Source organism: Podarcis bocagei (genome assembly GCF_964188305.1).
Source record: "Podarcis bocagei genome assembly, chromosome: 1".
NCBI classification, from domain to species: domain Eukaryota; kingdom Metazoa; phylum Chordata; class Lepidosauria; order Squamata; family Lacertidae; genus Podarcis; species Podarcis bocagei.
This window is the reverse complement of record NC_138125.1, coordinates 17928746-17950899: the sequence shown is the minus strand read 5'-3', so window position 1 is coordinate 17950899 and position 22154 is coordinate 17928746. Positions and strand designations below refer to the sequence as shown.

The window sequence follows — 22154 nt, the reverse complement described above, 5'->3', positions numbered from 1 at the left end:
TTCTCTGGTTGCTGTTCATTTATAAAAAAAAAAATACTACCATCTCCATAGGGTTTATAGGATAGCCTAACTATCAGTGTTGCTGGAGGAGACTCTTGAGAGTCCCATGGACTGCAAGAAGATCAAACCTATCCATTCTTAAGGAAATCAGCCCTGAGTGCTCACTGGAAGGACAGATCCTGAAGCTGAGGCTCCAATACTTTGGCCACCCCATGAGAAGAGAAGACTCCCTGGAAAAGACCCTGATGTTGGGAAAGATTGATGGTTGGACAGTGTTCTCGAAGCTACGAACATGCTCTGATCCATGGGGTCACGAAGAGTCAGACACGACTAAATGACTAAACAACAACAACTATTAGTGTTATCAAAGAACCTGAATATTTGTCAGCAAACTAAACAGTCCTGCTATTGCTACTAGCACATGCATAGGCAAACTTGGCCCCCCCAGATGTTTTGGGACTACAACTCCCATCATCCTTGGCTAACAGGACCAGTGGTCAGGGATGATGGGAGTTGTAGTCCCGAAACATCTGGAGGGCCGAGTTTGCCTATGCCTGTACTAGCACCTCACTTTTGGTATATATGACTGAACCTGACAGTCAGTGAGCTGGATGAGTTGTAGTAGCAAATAGGCATTTTACTTGTGCTGTAGGAACAGGAATGGAATCTGCTAACCACAGTTGCTGGGTCCCCATTACCACCATTAATTGAGGACAATTCTAAGCTGCTCAGTTGGTGCCATTTTAGACATTGGAGGCAGGTCCCTATCATAACTGCTGTTCCCTTTGTAAGGTGGAACGGTCAAGCCCTCTTCCAGCATCGAGGGCAGGGTGGTTGGGATGAGTGTACTGGTTCCATCCCAAAGTTGCCATTCTGGTTGCCTTCCACCTTCTGAAGGAGGGAGCCCCGACGAGTACAGAAAGCTCTCTACAGATTTCCTTTGGAACCCTGGAAAATCAAGGATGCAAAAGACAGGAAGCCTCCATGATCATAGGATGCTCCCTACAGACGATCACTTTTTGTGTGGGAATAAGATGCGGGTGGTGCTGTAGGTTGAACTACAGAGCCTAGGACTTGCTGATCAGAAGGTCGGTGGTTTGAATCCCGTGACTGGGTGAGCTCCCATTGCTTTGTCCCTGCTCCTGCCAACCTAGCAGTTTGAAAGCATGTCAAAATGCAAGTAGATAAATAGGTACCACTCCGGCGGGAAGGTAAACGCCGTTTCCGTGTGCTGCTCTGGTTCACCAGAAGCGGCTTAGTCATGCTGGCCACATGACCCGGAAGCTGTACGACGGCTCCCTTGGCCAATAAAGCGAGATGAGTGCCGCAACCCCAGACTGGACCTAATGGTCAGGGGTCCCTTTACCTTTAAGAGCACATTTATCCCCCATGACTCCTTGCATGGTTACTGAAATTGTGGGCAGGAGATTATCCTTGAAAGCTAGCATTGTAAATCAGTTCTACATTACTGAAACAGCAGCTGCATTTGCCACAGTGACCAGAAGATTGCAAGTATGCTTTATGATTAATTTTGATATCTGAGTTGAATTTTATATATGGTAAGTTCTGTGGCTATGGATCTCGAATGGTTTTAAAATACGATGCTAATGCACATTTTGTAAATATGATGTAAATGGGTGTGGGGTTTGCAAAGGACTTTGCTTATTGCAACACAGTATTGCTTCATCACTCCATTCACTTGGGTCGTAAACTTGCATGAATGGATGGAGAGTTTGAGGCATGGAAGGGACACGCAACTCTCCTTCCATTTCTGGAATTGCAAAAAATAAGAGCCAAGGGAACAAAACTACAGCAGCTTCCAACAGGTAACCTCCTGCCTTTGAAAATAATAGCACTTCCCTATGAGAAAAGCACCACAATCGCTTCTTTCAAGTACTTACTGTTTCAACCAACTCCCAATTCTGATTTGCTTTGCGCAGGTTCCGAAGACCTTTTATCAGTAAGAAATGTCTTGCAACCTGTGGCTGGTTTGCAAAAATTGGGAGCTCTGCAAGAACCATCCACAGATCTGTTGCCTGCATTGCACTGAGGTTGTCCCATAAAACATACAATCATTAGGTGATTGTCTTGCATTATCACGTGGGAGTGAAATATAGATGCACCTTTTGATGAAACTACAGTATTATTATTTTAAAAAAAGATTTATTCATTCATTCTGCCTTTATGTACAACAGTTACAGAATACTGTACAAAAAAAGAGAAAGTTGTCATTGCTTTGAATTGTTGTGCATAAACAGCTCGGATAGGTTTCACATTCAGTTTGAGTGTCCTTGCCAAACAGGCAGCGAAACATTCGGTATACCTCCAAGGTATAGAAGCGATGAACCAGTTTTACAGGTTTCTCCAGCGTAACATTGGTTTAAAAATGCTGTTATCTAGGTAGGTATTTCATTAAAAGACCAGCCAGCCCTATTGCACCTCTGTCCCCAATAAAAAGGGTAAAATACCCCCCATGGCCATCAGCTTGTGGGAGGTTCTTTATTATCAGTTGTGTTGTTTTATATCCCTTGCTTAAAGGTGGCTCCCACCACCACCCCCTGCCCAAAATCCCCTTCTCTAAATCTAAGCCTTTTAGCACTTTATAGAGCATTGGCCTTCAGCAAATACATTGAGACCCTCAGCTGGGTTAGGCCTTGCTCTAAAGCCATTCACAGTAGTAGCAGCAACACTGCCATTTTCTTCTGGGCTTGCACGTTCTTGAGAGAAGAGCAGCAGAAAAATAACAAGGAGAAGAGCGAGCATATAAAGGAGGAAAGACATAAAAAGAAAAGGAATAGGTCTCACATTGAAGGTATGGCAAAGACAGAGTTTCTCAAAGTTGGGTCTCCGGTTGTTTTTGGACCACAATTCCCATCATCCCTGACCACTGGTCCTTGTGGCTATGGATGGGAGTTGTAGTCCAAAAGCAGCTGGGGACCCCAGGGTTAAGAGAACCATGGTTGGGGAAGAGCCATGGCTGAGTGGCAGAGCATCTGGTTGGTCAATCCCCAGCATCGCCAGGCAGGGCTGGGAAGGAGACTATTGTCTGAAACCGTGGAGAGCTGATGCCAGTACTGAGCTAGATGGAGCAATTGTCCGACTCGACATAATACAGCTTCCCAATCGTGCTTTGGATATGAAGGGTTTTGAGGAAGACCCCCTTTCAATAAACCATGGTTAACACAAGTGACTCTTGACTAAGAAGTGTTTGCCAACAGGTTCTCTGCGTTGCCCTGTACGAAATAGAGACGTGAATATAACTCCTGCTCCCCCAGTTTTTCTGATTGGGTCAGATCTAGGAGTTATTTGCCTTGTGGAGCTTGGAATTCCTCTGGCTTTTGACCTTAGGAATTTCATGCTACCTTGCACATTGTTCTGCTCACATGGGAAGCGTTGAAAGTAAGGTTCACAAAAGGGGTCAAACCATTGCAAGAGGTGTTGAAATTTTGGGAGGTTGGATAGTTACAATGGAATGGTCTTGGGGGTGGGGTGCACATTTTTATTTTTATTTATTACTATTTTATTGAAAATAATAAAATAATAAATCAACTTAATAATAATAATAAAAGGTTCACAGAGAACACAACTTGGAAAGAGGAAGTATCCTGTAATTATTCCAAGGGAGTATTCCTGGCTTTCTTTTCCTAGCTTCAAATGTGTGGAAATTAGTCAAGGGCTATGCTTCCATTTCAATTTTACCTCTGTCCGTAGGATGTTTCTACACCAGAATTAAGAACACCTTTGAGGACTAGGAGGAAGGCATGGGGACATGCCATGGGTTATGCAGGGCTTGTCTAAAACCACCTCCACAGGTGGCAACATTATGCCCCTAACAGAGCAATAGGACCTGTAACGTTCATATCTGGCCTCAATGAAGTATGGTAAAATTCTCCTTCACTTGGCAGGGTAAAAGAAGACAGGTTTACAGCTCTTGGTAGGCTCTTAATACTAGTGACTGGCCAACAGCGATGGCTCCAAAGCACGACTCCATGCATACCTCTTCAAAAGTATTTGGAGTTCAATGAGACTCATAGCCAGCTAAGAGGAGATAAGACTGCAGCCTAAGTCTCTTGTCTCTAAAGAAAAGTAAATCTCACTCTCACTGACCATCTAGCTAACTTGCACGGATTCTAACAAACATTTGAGGTCAACAGAGCTAGAACAACATACATGCCAGTGTTGAACCGTATGACAAATGTCCTGTTTGTTCCTGCACGACAGAACTTCTCCTCCACAACCATTCCACAGGGTGGGGGAAACCCCAGAACAAACTTGGGAGCCCTGCGAGGGGAGAAGTTCTATGGCCCAAGCAGAAGCTGTGGTGCAAACGGGACGTTGTTGGGCATAAACCTGCGGAATAGGCCAAAAAGTTGCCAGAGGCTCTCTTGATAAGCTTGCCTTCCAAACTGCACTGTAACAAGAGAGAGATGAGGAGCTACAAAGGTGCTATATTGTCAATATGCACCTGCATCTTTCACACCTGCACTGGGAAGCTGCAGCCTTATAGATGTTGCTCATGTAAAAGTCCCATGGCCCTTGCTCACGCTGGCTGAGGTTAATGAAGCCCTGCTTTGCTCCCTCTCATTATACGTAGTTAGGTATCATTCAATGCTGTGCTGACACACATCCCAGTCTCAGGAATGACAACTTTCAGCTCTGCAGCTCACTTTCCTCACAACAATCAGCGCTGTTAAGCTTTCTGGATAGGGATGCCTTGCATTATGCAGCAACTAGCAAGGTAGGTAAGCTTTATCAGAAGTGCATAGGACTTTCCTGCGTTCCTGAATGATTTTTAGTGCAACCTGCAGTACATTAGGAAAAGGCAAATTGCATCCTTTGTTGCTTGTCTAAGTGCATATACATGCACACACTCACAGAGGAGTCAGGCGCTTCCTGTCAAAAGTACAGCAAAACGGGGGAAGTGGGAGAACCCAGCAGGAACCCAGCTAAGAAACTTCACAACCAAGAGAAAAAGAAGGATGTTGATATGCTGTACTGAAAGGTTCACAGTATGTGGGATTTCCAATGACTAATGCGTCAGCCTTAATAGCAAGAACAGTAAATGCTCAAGCATGTACCATTTACGGAATTTCTCATGGCAAGAAGAGTCAGGGACAGGGACCTGCAGACCTTCAAATAGTGTAGGTAAGAGGTTTTCAAGCTTTTTGATTCCACTGCTCCCTTGACCAACTACATTTTTTCTGGGGCACCCCTGTGGGACTCAGGAGCCCAGTTACGTCACCCCCTTGGCTGCAGAGCTGGCAGCCTCTCGTTCCTTTTCAAACAGCCTCCCTTGCGGAGTGTTCCCTCAGCCTCCTCGTCTCTCTCCCTGGAAGCCCTCTGGGCAGCCACTGCTGCTACCCCTAGTCTCTGAGCTTCCCCCCACCGCCCCAAAGAGAAGTGCCTCCTCAGACTGCCCCACAGGGGGCTGGGAAGCACCCCTTGGCCTGCCCCAGAGGCACCATCCGCTTGGGGAGCTTACAGCCAGGGCTGCAGCAACGAACAGCTGTGCAAGCCTTTGGGAGGCAGAGACATGAGAGGGCAAGGGAGGAGGAATAGAAGAGAGTCAGAGGCCAGTGTTGCCCATGGCACCCCTGACTTTCATTCAAGGCACCCCAGGGTGCCACGGCACACTGGTTGAAAACCACTGGTGTAGGGACACAGGTTCCCTGATTCCCAGTCACTGAGTATTGCTGGAGGGATTCTGCCTAACAAAGGGGTGATTGGGCAATAGTGCCACCTGAAGCCAGGTTTTCCAGCACATCTGGATTCCTCTCTCTTTTCGTTCTGTGAGGGCAGGGGATTAAAACTGCTTGGGTGAACATTAGGGTTGCCATAGGTCCGGAATTTCCCGGACATACCTGGAATCAGAAGCAGTGCCCGGGTGGAAATCAGCTAAAATGTCCAGGAAAATCTGGACGTGTGGCAACCCATGCCGGCAGTGTCAAGTTGTTGTTTTTTGTAGATTTCCCTTAAAAATACCTCAAAAAGCGTCAACAACTTTGGGCAAAACTAAAAAAATGCAGCTGGACTTTCAGTTTTTGAAATATGGCAACATGTCCTGATCTTGACAAGGTTTCCTAATGCACTTAGCAATTCCTCTCTACATCTTCCCTCTCAAAACGGGAAGGTCAGAAATGGAGCCAGTGCATTGAGACATTCCGGGAGGGAGTTTTGTGTGCTTGCCCTTGCCTGCCCCCCCCCCCCCGTTTTATCCCACACGCTTTCAGGCAAATGCCTGAATAAGGCCCACGTCTCTATTCAAGCACAAACACGTAAGGCAAAGAAAACCCATCCTGCTAGAATGTGCGTCAGTTGCCTTACCATCCCAACATGCATGGCGCCATTGTCTGCAAAGGGAACCTACCAACATTCAACTGTGCAAGCATAACGTGCTGCACAGAATCAGGACCCCAGTGCTGCTCCCTGCCCCTTCTCCACCATTTATGCATGGAGAATGCTTGCATAGGGGCTTATATCAATATTGAATGGGAATACAGTAGGCTGGGGGTCTTTTATGAGGTTTGTAGCAGCAGCTAGGCCATGTGCCAAATAATGAACTGCTGGAAGGTAGGATGAGGTCTATTTTTTTTTTAAGACAATGTTTATATATATATAAAAAGCAAGTCCTCTTATTACCTGGATTTCTAGAACAGATCTGCTGCTTTCATAAAGGAGGTGAAATCCTAAGTCACGATAAAAGGATGCTTTATACAGACAGAAATTTACAGTTTCTACATCCAGATTTTTTTTTTAAAAAAAAGAAAGGAAAAAATAAAATAAAAAGATCACTTGCTTCCGTTTGGGAATCTAAAAGCTTGAAGGCTGCTGGATCGCTGGGCCAGCCTCACATCCACTTAGATCGCCTCGGATCTGGTTCTCTTCCGACCTCATGTACATGAGGAAGACAGTGACTGTGGCAAAAGTAGCAGCATTCACGGGGAAAGCTCGAAGCAGCGTGGAGGTGAGGCCTCTGGTGAACACCCTCAAGCCTTCGGCGTGGTAGCTTTTCCTGACGCAGTCCAGGATGCCGTGGTAGCGCACAATCCCGCCAACCCCATCTGCTTGGAGGCGAGACTTGATCACGTCTACGGGGTACGTGGAGAGCCAGGAGACAATCCCAGACATGCCTCCCGCCAAGAGCAGTTTGGGGATGATGTAACTGTCCTCCGCCTCGCATCCCAAGTACCTGGTGAGGCAGTCGTATGTCAGGAAGTAGAAGCCAAAGCTGGGCGTCTCCCTCATGAACGTGGAGACCATCCCCCGGTTGATGCCTTTCAGCCCTTCCTTCCGGTAGATCTTGACCAAGCAGTCCAGGGAGTTTTTGTAGTTCTTGGACTTCAGCTTATATTCGCCCGTCCCTTGCAGCTGCATCCGCGTCTTAGCCAGCTCCATGGGGCAGCAGATGACGCACTGGATGGCGCCGGCTGCGGAACCGGCAAGGAACTGGTTCATTGGAGTGTCCTTTCCGAGAGCACGGAGTGTGTTCCCTTGAACACCGAACACAAGGGCGTTGATGAAGGTAAGTCCCATCATAGGTGACCCAATGCCTTTGTAAAGTCCAAGGGTCTAGGAGAGAGAAAACAGAAGGGAGAAATTGGCATTTGGTGAACCATCTTCACAATTCAAAGTGTTGGTGCTGACCTTTAAAGCCCTAGACGGCCTCGCCCCAGTATACCTGAAGGAGTGTCTCCACTCCCATCGTTCTGCCCAGACACTGAGGTCCAGCTCCAAGGGCCTTCTGGCGGTTCCCTCACTGCGAGAAGTGAGGTTACAGGGAACCAGGCAGAGGGCCTTCTCGGTAGTGGCGCCCACCCTGTGGAACACCCTCCTATCAGATGTCAAGGAAATACAGTGGTGCCCTGCAAGACGAACGCCTCGTAAGACGGAAAACCCGCTAGACGAAAGGGTTTTCCGTTTTGGAGGCGCTTCGCAAAACGAATTTCCCTATGGGCTTCCTTCGCAAGACGAAAGCCCATAGGGAAATCTCCGGGACAGCGGGGAAGCGCAGCGCTTCTTCCCCACTGTCCTCGGACCTCCTCCGAAGGCTGGCGGTGGGGAGAAAAGCCTTCTCCCCGCGCCAGCCTTCGGAAGGCTCCTCCGAAGGCTGGCGGTGGGGCGGAAAGCCCTTCTCCCCGCGCCAGCCTTCGGAAGGCTCCTCCGAAGGCTGGCGGTGGGGCGGAAAGCCCTTCTCCCCGCGCCAGCCTTCGGAAGGCTCCTCCGAAGGCTGGCGGTGGGGAGAAAAGCCCTTCTCCCCGCGCCAGCCTTCGGAAGGCTGCTCCGAAGGCTGGCGGTGGGGCGGAAAGCCCTTCTCCCCACGCCAGCCTTCGGATGGCTGTCCTGAAGACTTGCGGTGGGAGGAGGGTTTTCCTTCCCACCGCCAACATTCAGAATGCTGTTCTGAATGTTGGCGGTGGGGAGGAAAAACCCTCCTCCCACCGCAAGCCCCGGGAACAGAGGAGAAGCGCTGCGCCCCTTCCCCTCTGTTCCCGTACCTGTCCTGAAGGCTTGCAGTGGGGAGAAAAGCCCTTCTCCGCACCGCCAGCCTGGCAAGCGGTTTCCATAGGAACGCATTAATTGATTTTCAATGCATTCCTATGGGAAACCGGGCTTCGCAAGACGAAAAACTCGCAAGAAGAAAAAACTTGCGGAACGAATTAATTTCGTCTTGCGAGACACCACTGTAAACAACTATCTGACTTTTAGAAGACATCTGAAGGCAGCCCAGTTTAGGGAAGTTTTTAATGTTTTATCGCTTTGCTGTTGATAATATTTTATTGTTGATAATATTGTTGACCAATAAATAATTGGTGATAATATTTTATCACTTTATTGTTGTTGGTATTCTGTTAGGAGTCATCCAGGGTGGCTGGGGGAACCCAGCCAGATGGGCAGGGTATAAATAAATAAATAAATAAATAAATAATTATTATTATTAGCCAAGTCATTTTTATTCAGTTCTTTTTAACAACATCAAATTTAATACATAATTCCAAAATCGACTTCCAATCCTTCCAGGTTGCATTATACATATTCCACAAAACATTCATTTACTGTTATATTTTAATTTGCATCCACTGCTCAAAATTTAATCCTGCCTGTGATTCCATTTAACGTTTAAAAATCTTCACAGCCTTCAAAGTGTTTTCACCTGAAGGTTCCTGCAACCTTCTCTTCTGGTTAAGCAATAGGTTAGGCTAGCATCATCCCACGTGAGACCATTCCTCTATCTAGTTCAGTGTTGCAAAAAGGCAAAGGTAAAGGACTATGGGGTTGCGGCGCTCATCTCGCTTTCAGGCTGAGGGAGCCAGCATTTGTCCACAGATAGCTTTCCGGGTCATGTGGCCAGCATGACTAAACTGCTTCTGGCGCAACAGGAAACAGTGATGGAAGCCAGAGCGCACGGAAACGCCATTTACCTTCCTGCTGCAGCAGTACCTATTTATCTACTTGCACTGGTGTGCTTTCGAACTGATAGTCTGGCAGGAGCTGGGACAGAGAAATGGGAGCTCACCCTGTCACGGGAATCCGCATCTGTCAACCTTCTGATCGGCAAGCCCAAGAGGCTCAGTGGTTTGACGACAGCGCTACCCGCGTCAACACTGTCTGGCAGAGGTATCAGACAGGAGTATTTCCCAGCCCTACCTGGAGACTGAACCTGGGAACTTCTGCATGCAGGGCAGAGGCTCTGTCGCTGGGCTATGACCCTGTCTCAGCTAACCAGTAAGAATTCAGGAATCTCAATCCTTTTGTGCTACATGCCTTCCCTCAAGTTATTTCTCCCTGTGTCATGACAATGTTGTTTGAGTGGGTATGGATAGCAGTTGCAACAAGAAAGCTTTAAGTTGAGTTGGAAATAGACATTTATTATTATCTGCCTCCTTTACTTCCTTAGGGCATGCACGCTCTTCAGTAGCTCAGTCAGCTAGAGCATGGTGCTCTTAATGCCAAGGTTGCAGGTTCGATCCCCATATGGAACAGCTGCATATTCCCACATTGCAAGGGATCAGATTAGATGATCCTCAAGATCCCTTCCTACTCTACAATTCTATGATCCCAACTTTAAAGACTTAGACAGTAATCCCTTCTGGGCAAGGGATGGAGACAGGCAAAATTGCCACAAACTTCTCTGAACCCACAATAACTCATAGGGTGGGGGTCAAAATGTCCCATTGGGTTCATAGAAGGGATTGAAGCCAGCAAAGCTGACTGCTAATGAAAAAGAGGATGCAATTTTTTTGAAGAATCCCCATCTGTCTTCAGCCCTCAGCCACCACAAACCAGCTTGAGAGTTGGGGGCCCTCCAAAACATGGTGGAAGGTGATGTGACTATCACAATGTTTGAGCATCTGCTTTGCATGCATAAGGCCTCATGTTCAGTCCTCAGCATCCTCTGGCAAGAGACCTTTCTCCCAAACCCTGGAGAGCTACTGCCAATCGGTGTAGACTATTCTAAACTAGATGGACCAATGGTCTAACTCGTTATAAAGGTGCTTTCTATATGTTCCCAAGACCGTGCCCAGCCTCTGTTAGTTATCTTTCCCCTTAATGTGAGGAGAAATCCCAGCCTTCAAAGGAATGGCACACTTGAATGCTATCTTGAAACAAAACCCCACATCCTAAGGATGCTCACATCTTAAAAGGAGCTGTAAAGTTTGGTGGGGTTTTTTTATGGAAACCAAACTTCATGGCCCCATTTCACATGGCACAGAGGCAAATTTGTTGAAATGGGGCACTGTGCTTAGATGAAAAACATTAGAAAGCTCCTTCTGCCCCGCTGAATAAGGTTCACTTTTCCTAAATACTCTTTCAGAAATAGTTGCATTTCAAATCAATACCTGGTAACTATATCTTAAAGAGTTTTTCTGGGCTACAGTGGTACCTCGGGTTAAGAACGTAATTCATTCTAGAGGTCCGTACTTAACCTGAAACTGTTCTTAACCTGAGGTACCACTTAAGCTAATGGGGTCTGCTGCTGCACCGCCGCCGCACGCTTTCTGTTTTCATCCTGAAGCAAAGTTCTTAACCCAAATAGTACCCAAGGTACTATTTCTGGGTTAGTGGAGTCTGTAACCTGAAGCGTCTGTAACCCAAGGTACCAATGTATTTGTCTTCCATCTATCATAAAGTGCTCAAAAACCATACAGAATCATACAACTGCGGCAACTGGTTGAGTACTTATAAATATTTATTGGTGTGTGTACAGCTACGGAGGAGGCAGAAAGTTGACAACAGCAGCAGCTGGCCATGTCTCCACCCCCATCGTTCTGCCCGGACACTGAGGTCCAGCACTGAGGGCCTTCTGGCAGTTTCCTCACTGCAAGAAGTGAGGTTACAGGGAACCAGGCAGGAGGCCTTCTCGGTTGTGGCGCCTGCCCTGTGGAACGCCTTCCCAGCAGACGTCAAGGCAATAAGCAACTATTTTACTTTTAAAAGACAACTGAAGGCGGCCCAGTTTAGAAAAGTTTTTAATGTTTGATGCGGTATTGTTTTTAATATTTGGTTGGAAGCCACCCAGAGTGGCTGGGGAAACCCAGCCAGATGGGTGGGGTATAAATAATAAATTATTATTATTATTATATGTCACGTCATGACTAAGGAATAGCTCCCCATAGCTCCCCATGAGGCTCTTTGCACAACCAAGGAGCAGTCACATGATTAACGGCTAGCTGGGGATGGGGAAGCCCCTCTTCCGATCACGCTTCCATTAGCCTTTGGAAGAAAAGTCCAGCATTGCGGCATGAGGAGTATTTATTGTGGCCAATTGGGGATCTTCCCTTACTGACCTGTAGAGCTATTTCGACACGTCCCTTAGGGAAGTTACTTAACTTTGGTTTCACTTCCCATTCAGTTATCAGCTGCTGGTTACATCTGGGCAGGAGCAAAGCAAGATTAAGTCGTGCCTTCGCGTATCACGAGCCCCTTTGTAGGGAAAACTGGCACACCAGGAACATGACTAAGCTAAACCTCTCTCTGATCTGCAGGGAGCCAAATTCCAAGGCAACTGTTACGGGTGTTGTGAAGAACTTCCCCTGCTTTAAAACAGAGGTAGAGGGGCATCTCTCAACCCAAGGGCCACAAAGCCCTGCTGGGCTACCTTCTGGGGCCACATGCCAATCGTGGGGGTGGGGGAAGAGGCAAAAGCGGGTGGAGGGCTGGTGAGGGGGTGTGGCCTGGGGAGAGTGCTGATGGCCACAGAAAGAGATCTGGAGGGCCATATATGGTACCTGGGTCTAAGATCTCTGCTTTTAAGAAAATCACCCACCTATAAGGAGCATTGTGGTCCTGATAAAAAATTGCCCACAATCCTCACCACTAGTTTGCAGTGCCAATGTTGATTAGGGCCCCTAATCAGGTGCTATTTGTAGTTTAATTTCTTTAGTTTGGTGTTACATTTATCCTTTCCCCCCTAATTTGTCCCTTTGTTTCTTAGAGTTACTTTTGGGGTTTTTTTCTCATGGGGGTCTGCTCAAACATATGCAAGTCTTCTCTGTTCCCCATTCCAAAGTGGAAGAGTCTAAGACTCATTCTCGGGGCAACGGCTCTAATAATTTACTCCAGTGAGAGCAGAAAATATGCCAGTTATGGTGTGTGTGAGATGGCTAAAAACCAGTTAATGTGCCTGTACTTTACTTTTATAAGCCGAAACATTGAGCTAACTAGTTTCCACTGGAATCCATTTAGGCAAATTTCATTTTAACCGTAGCGATCGAACAACTGTCCGCCTTTCTATAAGGCACTTTTTGTACAGTCGTAAAAACAATAAAATCACAGTAGAGAAACAAAAGAATGAAGGAGATGGCACAATAAACACCTACTAGTTAAAAACCACAAAAAATGTTTTTTTTAAAAAAACAGCACTTTAAAACAAACGGCATCAGCAACAGGGGCAATTAAATCCTAATGGAACGTTAAAATTCTCACGAGACGCACTGAAATAAAATAGTCATCATTGTCCAATCAGTGATGTGACCAGACCCCACCCTTGGAGGCTGTTCCACTACTGAGAAGGACCTCCACAAGGACACTCTTGATGGTGAGGGAACCTGAAAGAGTGGCTTGGATCTCGAATGGAGTTCTTGAGCCAAGTCCTGTGGGGGGAGGTGATTCTTGAGATATTCTTTGATAGTTTAGAACTTTAAAGAGCAAAGAACAGCACCTTGAATGGAGCCTGGAAGCCATCTAGAGACCAGCACCCTAGAAGATCAGCTAACAAGAGCTGATGGAGCAACTCAGGTCATAACCCCTGACAATTAGAGTCTATCCGAAATTTCTGAATCGTCTTCAAGGACAATGCGTTGCAATAATCTAACCTGGAGGTGAAGAGAGCAGGAAAAACCCCAGGCTGATCTGATTCCTCCAAGAAAAAGAGTCTATTTGGCATAGCAGATGAAGTTGGCCGAAGGCACTTTTGGCCTTCAGCTGTCATCTAGGCATCCAAGTGAAAGGGGAACCCAAGGGTCAGATCTCTAATTAAAATTTGTAGTGTGAGAGCTGTAACTGGCTAGTTAATGCAAGATGTCAACCACAGATCGTGTGAGAGGATCCAGTTGCAGCTCCTCCACACAGCTGTATTGCTGCAGTGCAAACTCCTCCCATAGGAACAATAAGAAGAGCCTGCTGGATCAGGCCAATGGCCCATCTAGTCCAGCATCCTGTTCTCACAGTGTCCAACCAGATGCCTGTGTGAAACCTTCAGGCAGGACCTGAGCACAAGGGCACTCTCCTGCACCAGTGGTTTCCAGAAACTGGTATTCTGGTCCAGGAATCCAAAGTGGCCTGGCGAATTCTGAAGTGACATGAAAGGTGACAGGAAAAGAGCTTTGCTCTTTTTTCTCTTCTCTCTTTGCTCCCGTGACACCCATGGTGAAAAGGAGCTCCTAGGCTTTATTCATGAAAGGCTCCTTCTCCCTTGAATACAGTGCAAAACACAAGTGAAGAACACAATCACTGAACAAGCTACTCACCGTCTCTTGCTTTATGATGGACTGAAAACAGTGCAAGGTCCCCCGGTAAAGTGGCTTCTCCACATTTTGAACTTGAAGGCGTACCTACAAAACGTAGTGAGAATTCGTTAGCATGGCAAACAAAATAAATGAAAAATCAGCAGGCAGAAGTATGACAGCACCTTTGACTGGGCACACATAAGGTGCATCGATGTGCACCCAGTCCTGACACCAAAGTGCCATAGCAGGCAATTTAAAAAATGGTCAGTATTTTGGGAGTCACTCAGTTTAGTGCTCAAGTCTGCATGAGATGGGAATGATTAATAGGGGATGGTGCTTGTCCCCCTTACTTCAAGCTATCTGAGGTTTCATTAGCACATGTCATTATTCTCAGCTATGAAATAAGGCCGGCGAGGATCTACTCAGCGGTCATGAATGGCCAAGTTTAAAGGATGTTAGTTGAGGTCCATAAACAGCTACTTGTCTGGTTGCCTATGATGAACAAGAATATTCTATAGGCGATCAGGAATGGAGTTCATAGTTTTTCCTTTTAGACTGCAGCTAACTAACAGATATGTGAAATATATCCACTTTTTATGAACCCTAAATCTTAAAGAAGCTGCCTGTATTTTAGACAATAGAGTCAGAAAATTCTGCTTTGAGGGACCTACAGTTTTTTTTTAACCAATAATGCTTTTTTAAGCATTGTGGGGCAGTCGCTCTTTGCGGCCTGTTAAAACATTACCACGCAGATGCTCTAAGGTTCTTACATTTTTGCCATAATGCAATTTTCTATACCATTCCCATTACATTATGCCAGTTTCCTTCTTTCAATACTGCTGAAGATGAACCCTGGCATATAAAAACACTTAAAATTCGAACTGAAAACACACACTGAGAGTGAACCCCACAGACCAACCAAGTACCAATACCTAAAAATGCATCAATACAGATATGGTTATAACATTTGTGTGTGGCAGGGGGGAATAAATAAATATATATATATATTAAAAGTGGGAACCTCAATTTAAGGAGTGGCTGAAAACAGAATTCACAAGTTTTGTTCCACAAAGTACATATATAAAATCTTTTTTACGCACGTAAAAAAGCATATAAAATCTTTTTAGTGCACTCTAGGAAAACGAATGCAAAACAAAGTCAGGTTTTCTTTTAAAAGCTCGTATTCAAAATAAACCTTGCATATTGCAAATCCCCACCCCCTCCACTTCAGAGCACGAGAAACATTTTTAAACTAAAAAGGAAAAAAAAAGAAAGAGGAAGGGAATAAACTACATATGGTTTCCTGGTATTTTTATTATTATTTTTCTTGTCTTTATAAAACTTGAACTAATCATACATGTTGGAAAAAATTAAGACCGAGAGAAACAGAAGGTTCACCTGGTCTATACTTACTAGGTAACTCTCCCGTGATGAGGCTTATCTGTCATCTACAACAAAGTAACACTTTTGCTGTTAATGAAGACAGCCCCTAGCTCAGAAAGTAAAGGCAGTTAAGCAACAAAGCAATTGTACACATTACATCAACAAACTGGGGGGGGAGGAGGAGGAGCAGGAAAGAATTTGCCACTCGAAGAAGACCTGGTTCAGGTTCGGTTCAGTATCTCTGATGTTTTTTGTATCTGCCCCACCAGGTTCCCACAAAACCCAGACATTGCTTTTTCTGTGAAACTAGTGAAAAAAACAAGCTTCAGAGAGGAAATTAAGCTTTGCTTTGGATCCCTCCCCAAGATGTATTAATAGTTTCAAAATGAAGTTGGCCTTTAGAAAATTTGCTTTAAAAGATAAATTTAAAAAATAAAATGAAAGCTAAGAAATGTCTAGCCATCCAGGTAAGTTACGGGACTCACAAGGAAAGACTTATAGGGCTTAATGCAGCGACACGAGATTTAGATCTGCATAAACTGCCTTTTTACAAGATCAGGTTATTATTACCTAGCAGATTTAAGTACGGTAAGTTAGTCTAATATTGCAATCCTGTGCAGACTTTCTTGGGAACAAGTCCCCCGATGGGACTGACTTCCAGTAAACATGGACAGGATATGCAACTGGTAACTGACAGCACGATCCTCTCTAATTGTCCACTTGGAAATAAGTCCTGTTAAGTTCACTTACTCCCATGATAAGTGTGTATAGGATTGCAACCTTAAAACAGAATCCCCCCCTTTGCATTGTTAGTAATGTCATTGTACCTTCAACAACATGGTAGCAAGTTAACTGAGGGATTTGTATATTGCCATCGTAATTAACTAATACCCCATCCCTGAATACATTTGCTTTGCAAGTATGCTCAATGGAATGTGCTTCCAAGTAAATGCATTTCCTGGTCCCAAGATGTGGTCCGAGGGCACATGCTGCAGGCACCACTCTGAAGCTAAGCAGGTATGAGTCTGGTCAATGCCTGGATGGGAGACCGCCTAGGGATCCCATGGACACCACCTTGAGTTCCATGATGGAAGAAAGGTGGGATAGAAATATACTAAAATTTTTAAAAAAAGGGTTTCAGTTCAGAGTGCCAGACTATGCCTTCACTCTCTCAGCTAAGCCCAATTCCATTAAGTTAAAAAAGAAGAAGTGAAGAAGATTAAGGAAACCAGACAGTCAGAGTTTTGGTTCTGCAAACATGTCCATAATAGGAAGGATCATAGTATTATCCCCTATGGGACAAAATGGGATTCAACGGAAATTCAACGGAAACGGTTTCTCAAGCAAAGGATACACCATTGCATGAAATGACTGAATTTTACAGCTACAAACCAACAGACTTCACATTTCATCCATAATTGTTGCACCTATTAAGTATGGGATGTTTTAAGGTTATGAATGTTAATCGGCACATTTCCTCAGCCAGAAGATCCTTAAACCCTTGCTCCAACCCACACTTAAGCTGAAATTATTGGATTTACTTGATCCTGTGCATGGGTACTCAGAAGTAAGCCCTACAGCGTTCAATGAGGCTTGCTCTCAAGCAAGCGTGCAAATGACTAAAGCCCAGCTTAGACTCATGCATTCCAATCCATGGGCCAGTCCAGTCCTGTTTTGAGATGCTATTTGACTGCTGTACAGGCACAGATTTTAAGTGATATGCCTAATTGGATCTCATTTCCCACCCGCAATCGGCCACTTCTGTTTTGAGTTCAACCAATTAAATGTCAACTTCCCAGACTGGGGGGGGGGGTGGGGGAGAAAAGAGAAAAAGAAGAAGAAAAGTATTCCTTTGTGAGCTCACAATATTTCCCCAAGGGTGGGAGGAAGCATGTTAATTAGCAAGACTGTTTCATCATGTTGCAAACTGTCATCCGGGAAATATAATTAACAAATTTATGTTTCCCCAAAGCGAGTAGGAAAACAAAAAATGTAGCAAACAGCAACAGTGCACCTTTAAGTGCACTTCAACACCCCACCCGCTTTTGCATTAGTCCTAAAAATCTGCATCTTCCATAAGCATTTTTGCTAGATGCTGCCGGATTGCTGAGTTAAAAAAAGGGGTCTGAAGACCCAATAATCAAAGCACTTAAGTCAAGAGGGACTATCAGTTTGGAACTTTTTAATCTGCTGCTAATTTGGCTTCACTGTGGGATGTTTCAATGCTTCAGTATGTCTGAAAATCTAATTCAAGATCTCTATACCAGGAATTGGCGTATGAGGATGTTTATTTAATGGGTCCAAAATATCTGAATTCTAAAAAACAAAAACCCTTTCTACTCATAAGGGCTAGTGCTATCTTCAGCCTAAATGTTTATGATTAAGTAAGCCTGTGGAAAATCAACCCACCTTAACAGTATCGAATGGATGTCCTACCAACACGCCGGCAGCACCTGAAATGAGGAAGAAGGCATTATGAGACAATCTGGCATTGCACCACTATAACCCACCACAGAAGCAACTATTTGCAAAGCACAGAAGACTACGGAAGTCACATGGCTGCTGTCTATAGGACTCAGGTAGGAGGGATGCGGGTGGCGCTGTGGTCTAAACCACTGAGCCTCCTGGGCTCGCTGATCAGAAGGTTGGCGGTTCGAATCCGCACAACAAAGTGAGCTCCTGTTGCTCGGTCCCAGCTCCTGCCAACCTAGCAGTTCGAAAGCAGGCCAGTGAAAGTAGATAAATAGGTACCGCTGTGGTGGGAAGGTAAATGGCGTTTCCGTGCACTCTAGTTTCCGTCATGGTGTTCCGTTGCACCAGAAGCGGTTTAGTCCTGCTGGCCACATGACCTGAAAAGCTGTCTGTGGACAAAGGCCGGCTCCCTCGGCCTGAAAGAGAGATGAGCACCACATTCCATAGTTGCCTTTGACTGGACCTAACTGTCCAGGGGTCCTTTACCTTTACAGGACTCAGCCCTACCGTATTTGTGGCTTCCCTCAAAGAATTCTGGGAAATTTAATTTATTAAGGGTGCTAAAGGTTGTTTGAAGACTCCTATTCCTCTCTAAGGTGAAGGGACCCCTGACCATTAGGTCTAGTCATGGCCGACTCTGGTGTTGTGGCGCTCATCTCGCTTTATTGGCCAAGGGAGCTGGCGTACAGCTTCCGGGTCATGTGGCCAGCATGACTAAGCCGCTTCTGGTGAACCAGAGCAGCGCACGGAAACACCATTTACCTTCCCACCACAGCGGTACCTATTTATCTACTTGCACTTTGACGTGCTTTCGAACTGCTAGGTTGGCAGGAGCAGGGACCGAGCAATGGGAGCTCACCCTGTCGTGGGGATTTGAACCGCCGACCTTCTGATCGGCAAGTCCTAGGCTCTGTGGTTTAACCACATCCCTATTCCTATTCCTAACAGAGCTACAATCCCAGAGTTCCCTGGGAAGCAGGACTGATTGCTAAACCAAAAACCCTGGAGAAGGATACCCAGAACAGATGAGTTCTCAAGACCAGTCCGAAGGTCTGCTTTGTAGGGGTGACAACCACAATCCTGTTAGAAGGGAGTTCTCTAACTGAGGGTGGGGACACCACTGAGAAGGCTCCGTCTTTCGTGGCTGCTAACCTGACAGATGTTGTAGGCAGTCAAATGAGCAGAGCCTTCAAGGTGCATCTTAACACATGTGGAGATGGGGAAGGAAACTCCAAGCTCATCTTAAGATTGTATCCAATCAACTCATCCTATCCACCCAAGGACCTCTACTTGTGCACCTCTTCTGACCCCCCCCCCAGTAGAAATTATGGGGAAAGGGTATGGGTTGAGAAGAGGAGGAGAGGAAGTTACATTGCACAAGCAGAGGTCCTTGCACAAAACAGAAGAACTTCACTGGATGCAATTCCTAGACTCCAGCTCCCATCAGCCCCAGCCAGCATGGCAGATGACCAAGGATAATGGGAATGACAGTCCCACAATATCTAAAGGGAAACACAGGTTAGCCACTGCATCTGAGACCAAGTGCTAGTGCTCTAGTAAGATTGCGGTAAGCATGCAATTGCTGTAGGAAGTGATGCAAGTACTTAAAAAAACCCAACCCCACATTTTTAAACCAAGTATTTGAACAAGTATGGCTAGGGGGATTGATGCTTTTCAGCCTACATATTTTTAAATATTTTCTGCATAGCATCTTCAAAAATAACGCAGGGTTAAAATGTCAACAGACTCCTGTTAAGTTCTTCCTTTAAGGATCCAATTGAGTGCCGCTGTGTTAATCTTATTAAAACCGATTTGGTAAGGACTTAAAAATCACACGCAAAGTGGCATACTTAAAACTGCAGCAGATGAAGATATTAAGTACAGAGTGTTCTACATAACCCCGAACTGTGCCTGCAGAGCGGGGGAGAGAGAAGAGGGAAGTCAACAACGGAAGGGAGAAGGAAAGCCTCAATAGGCTGAAACCAGCCAGCTACTCGCTGTTGTAACTTTCACTGGAGGAAGACGACATCTCCAGAGTCAGACCTGCATTGCTTCATCAAAATCAAGGCAAGGAGACACACACTTTGTTTCTTCTTTCTCTCTCTTCCGCCCCTCAAAACATAAGATCTTGGGACATGAGCACCTGCCAAATTGTGTTTTAGCCCGCAAGCGGCTATGCCAGAATAAAGATGCTAGTCTTTAAGGTGCCACGATCTTTATTATTCTTGCTGCAAGATCCTAATGCAGCTAAAATAAAAAAAGGAGTAAACTCACCCAGCACTATGAGGAAGCTAACTTTGAAATTGTAGGCAAGTCATGCTCAGAGTAGCCATATTCATTATCTTGAATGGGTTTATATTGGATACAAACTTGTATGATTTTTTTTTGGAGGGGGGGAGGACAGATTGGGTAAAGTGGCTGTCACCACTCCAGCGGTGCACACAATAAGGACACCTCAAGAATTTCAAAGGGGCAGAAATAATAAGACTTGAAGCCCCACACCACAAAAAACAGCACCATCCTCTATGGGTGTAGCCAGGGAGGTAGCTGAGTAAATAAATAAAATTCTTGACTAAAAGTAGAAATAGCCAGAATATTTGGGGTCACTTGGATGGTGTTGCGGTGCGTTCTATCAAAGATCCTGGCAGATTTTTTCTGAGCACTTGAGGTCAAAAGAAAGGAATTGAAAACAACTGTGGTTGAAGCATTTCATTCCGAGTCTGCCAGACATGTGGTGATGACAGGTGGGTGTCCTGTCCCCAACATAAATCCTGGCTACGCCCATGCCCCCCCCCAATATGCTAGCAGAGAGGTGAGCGGCATCCTTGGCAGAAGTCCATTTGTTTCCTTTTCGCTCTGTCCCCACCCAAGAGGAAGGAGGTTCTTGCTTGTTCTTCCAGCACAAGACACTTCAGGAAATTGGTGCGCAGCCCCACCTTCCTACAAAAGACAGCCCTATAATAAGGGTTAGAGGGGTTAGGGGGAGGGGTCAGCTATGAGCCGCGGGGGCGCGCAGAAATACCTTCGCCCAGTTAAGGGAAAGGACCTTGCGCGAGACCACTCCCTCGGCCTCACAAAGCTCACATCTCACAGGGAAGGTTGATGGTGTGCGCTCAGTGGGAAGGGAGAACTGAACTCTGCGCGTGCTCAGAGAGGCACCCGCTACTCCAACAAGGATCACTTCGACAACAGTAGAGATCCAAGACCCGGCCCAAATCAATCCTTGGCTCGGGGGGGAAAGTTTCGACAGGCGAAGCCCAAGGAAACAAGGGAGGCTGGGCGCCTGAGCGCACAACGCCCGCTTCGATTTCGCGCAGTTCCAGCCCTGTTCGAGGTGGCAGGCAGACCCCCTCGGAGAGTTTCTGGCAGGAGGGAAAAGGGACCCGATTGCTGATCGCTGACTCACCGGCTCTGCCTTTATGGGCACCGGTGCAGCGTCGGCGCCGAGAGGGACAATGGCCCCCTCGGGCCTCAGGGACAATGCGGGCAGCGGAGAGAGAGCGGGCGCCGGCGCGCCAAGGCACCGAAGCAAGTCACGAATTTGAGGAGGGAGACAGGGGTGCAAGAAGAGGTAAGGAGGCACCCATCGCGCCAAGGCTTCCCGCTGTGCCTCTTCCTTCCCTTCCAAGCGTGCAGTGTGCCCCCACCCTCTCTCGGAGGCAGGCGGACGGGTAGGCAGCACATCCCCGCTGCAGTGCGCCAAGCAACGCGCGCACACACGAGGCTCTCCAAAGGCGCAGACACGGGCAGCCCAGCTGCTATGTCTCTCTCTCGCCCCCGCGCCGGCTTCCTTACATAACTGGATCGCGCAAAGATAGATAACAATAGAGCAGCTCCGCTTCTCCTGGCAGCGCGGAATCGCCCGCCAGCGCTTACCTCCTACGCAGCCTGCGAGGAAATCCAGCGCCATGATCGCGGTCTCCAAAGCGCGCCTTCAAACCCCTTTCGTGCGCCTCGTCCCGCTCCTCTGGTTTCTATTGCACCTTCCGGCTCCGTGCGTAATTATTACGAATTCCTTTGGGGGCAGCTCGAGGAGGGGGGCGGCGGGATCGGCTCCCTCGGATCCAGTGAGTAGGGGGGGGCGATCTGAGATCTAATGTCAGGTAGCGGTTGTTGCTTAATTCGTTTTCCCTTCGTCGCCGCCTCGCTTGTGCGCGCAGCAAGCCAGCAACCCGCCCGGTGCGCCTTCCGAGCCGGCACGATCCACCCTCGCCCGTTGCCAAATCCGATCTGGTCGCTTCTATTTCTGACGCCAGAGAGAGGAGGGGGAGACGGAGCCTTTTGGGGAAGCGGGCGCCGCCAATGAGACGCGCCTGGCCAGGCAACACCCTTTCAGGTCGGCCCTCCGCCCGG

General features: G+C 46.7%; 2 protein-coding genes across 2 annotated transcripts in view; one reads left to right on the top strand and one right to left on the bottom strand.

The window, feature by feature from the left end:
- Positions 1–2143: 2143 nt before the first annotated feature.
- SLC25A29 (solute carrier family 25 member 29) lies at positions 2144–22028 on the bottom strand. The gene is made up of 4 exons (XM_081194117.1): positions 21678–22028; positions 17739–17782; positions 13968–14051; positions 2144–7569 (listed from the first exon to the last, which is right to left on the bottom strand). The coding sequence occupies exons 1-4, from the start codon at positions 21709–21711 to the stop codon at positions 6811–6813; spliced, it is 921 nt and encodes a 306-aa protein (XP_081050243.1). The 5' UTR covers positions 21712–22028; the 3' UTR covers positions 2144–6810.
- SLC25A47 (solute carrier family 25 member 47) overlaps positions 20861–22154 on the top strand; it is a 49407-nt gene continuing 48113 nt past the window's right edge. Inside the window, exon 1 of the mRNA XM_081194153.1 lies at positions 20861–21372. Within this exon, the coding sequence (XP_081050279.1) occupies positions 21282–21372 (91 nt within the window). The 5' untranslated portion in view covers positions 20861–21281. The remainder of the gene's footprint in view (positions 21373–22154) is intronic.

What these genes read in the sequence shown, in the direction of transcription:
- SLC25A29 (XM_081194117.1), bottom strand. Translation starts at nt 21,711, where the DNA reads ATGGCGCTGGATTTCCTCGCAGGCTGCGTAGGAG. An exon ending in CCTCGCAGGCTGCGTAGGAG is followed by an intron (nt 17,783 to 21,677) that starts GTAAGCGCTGGC and finishes TCCTCATTTCAG; the next exon opens with GTGCTGCCGGCGTGTTGGTA. An exon ending in CCATCATAAAGCAAGAGACG is followed by an intron (nt 7,570 to 13,967) that starts GTGAGTAGCTTG and finishes TCTCTCTCCTAG; the next exon opens with ACCCTTGGACTTTACAAAGG.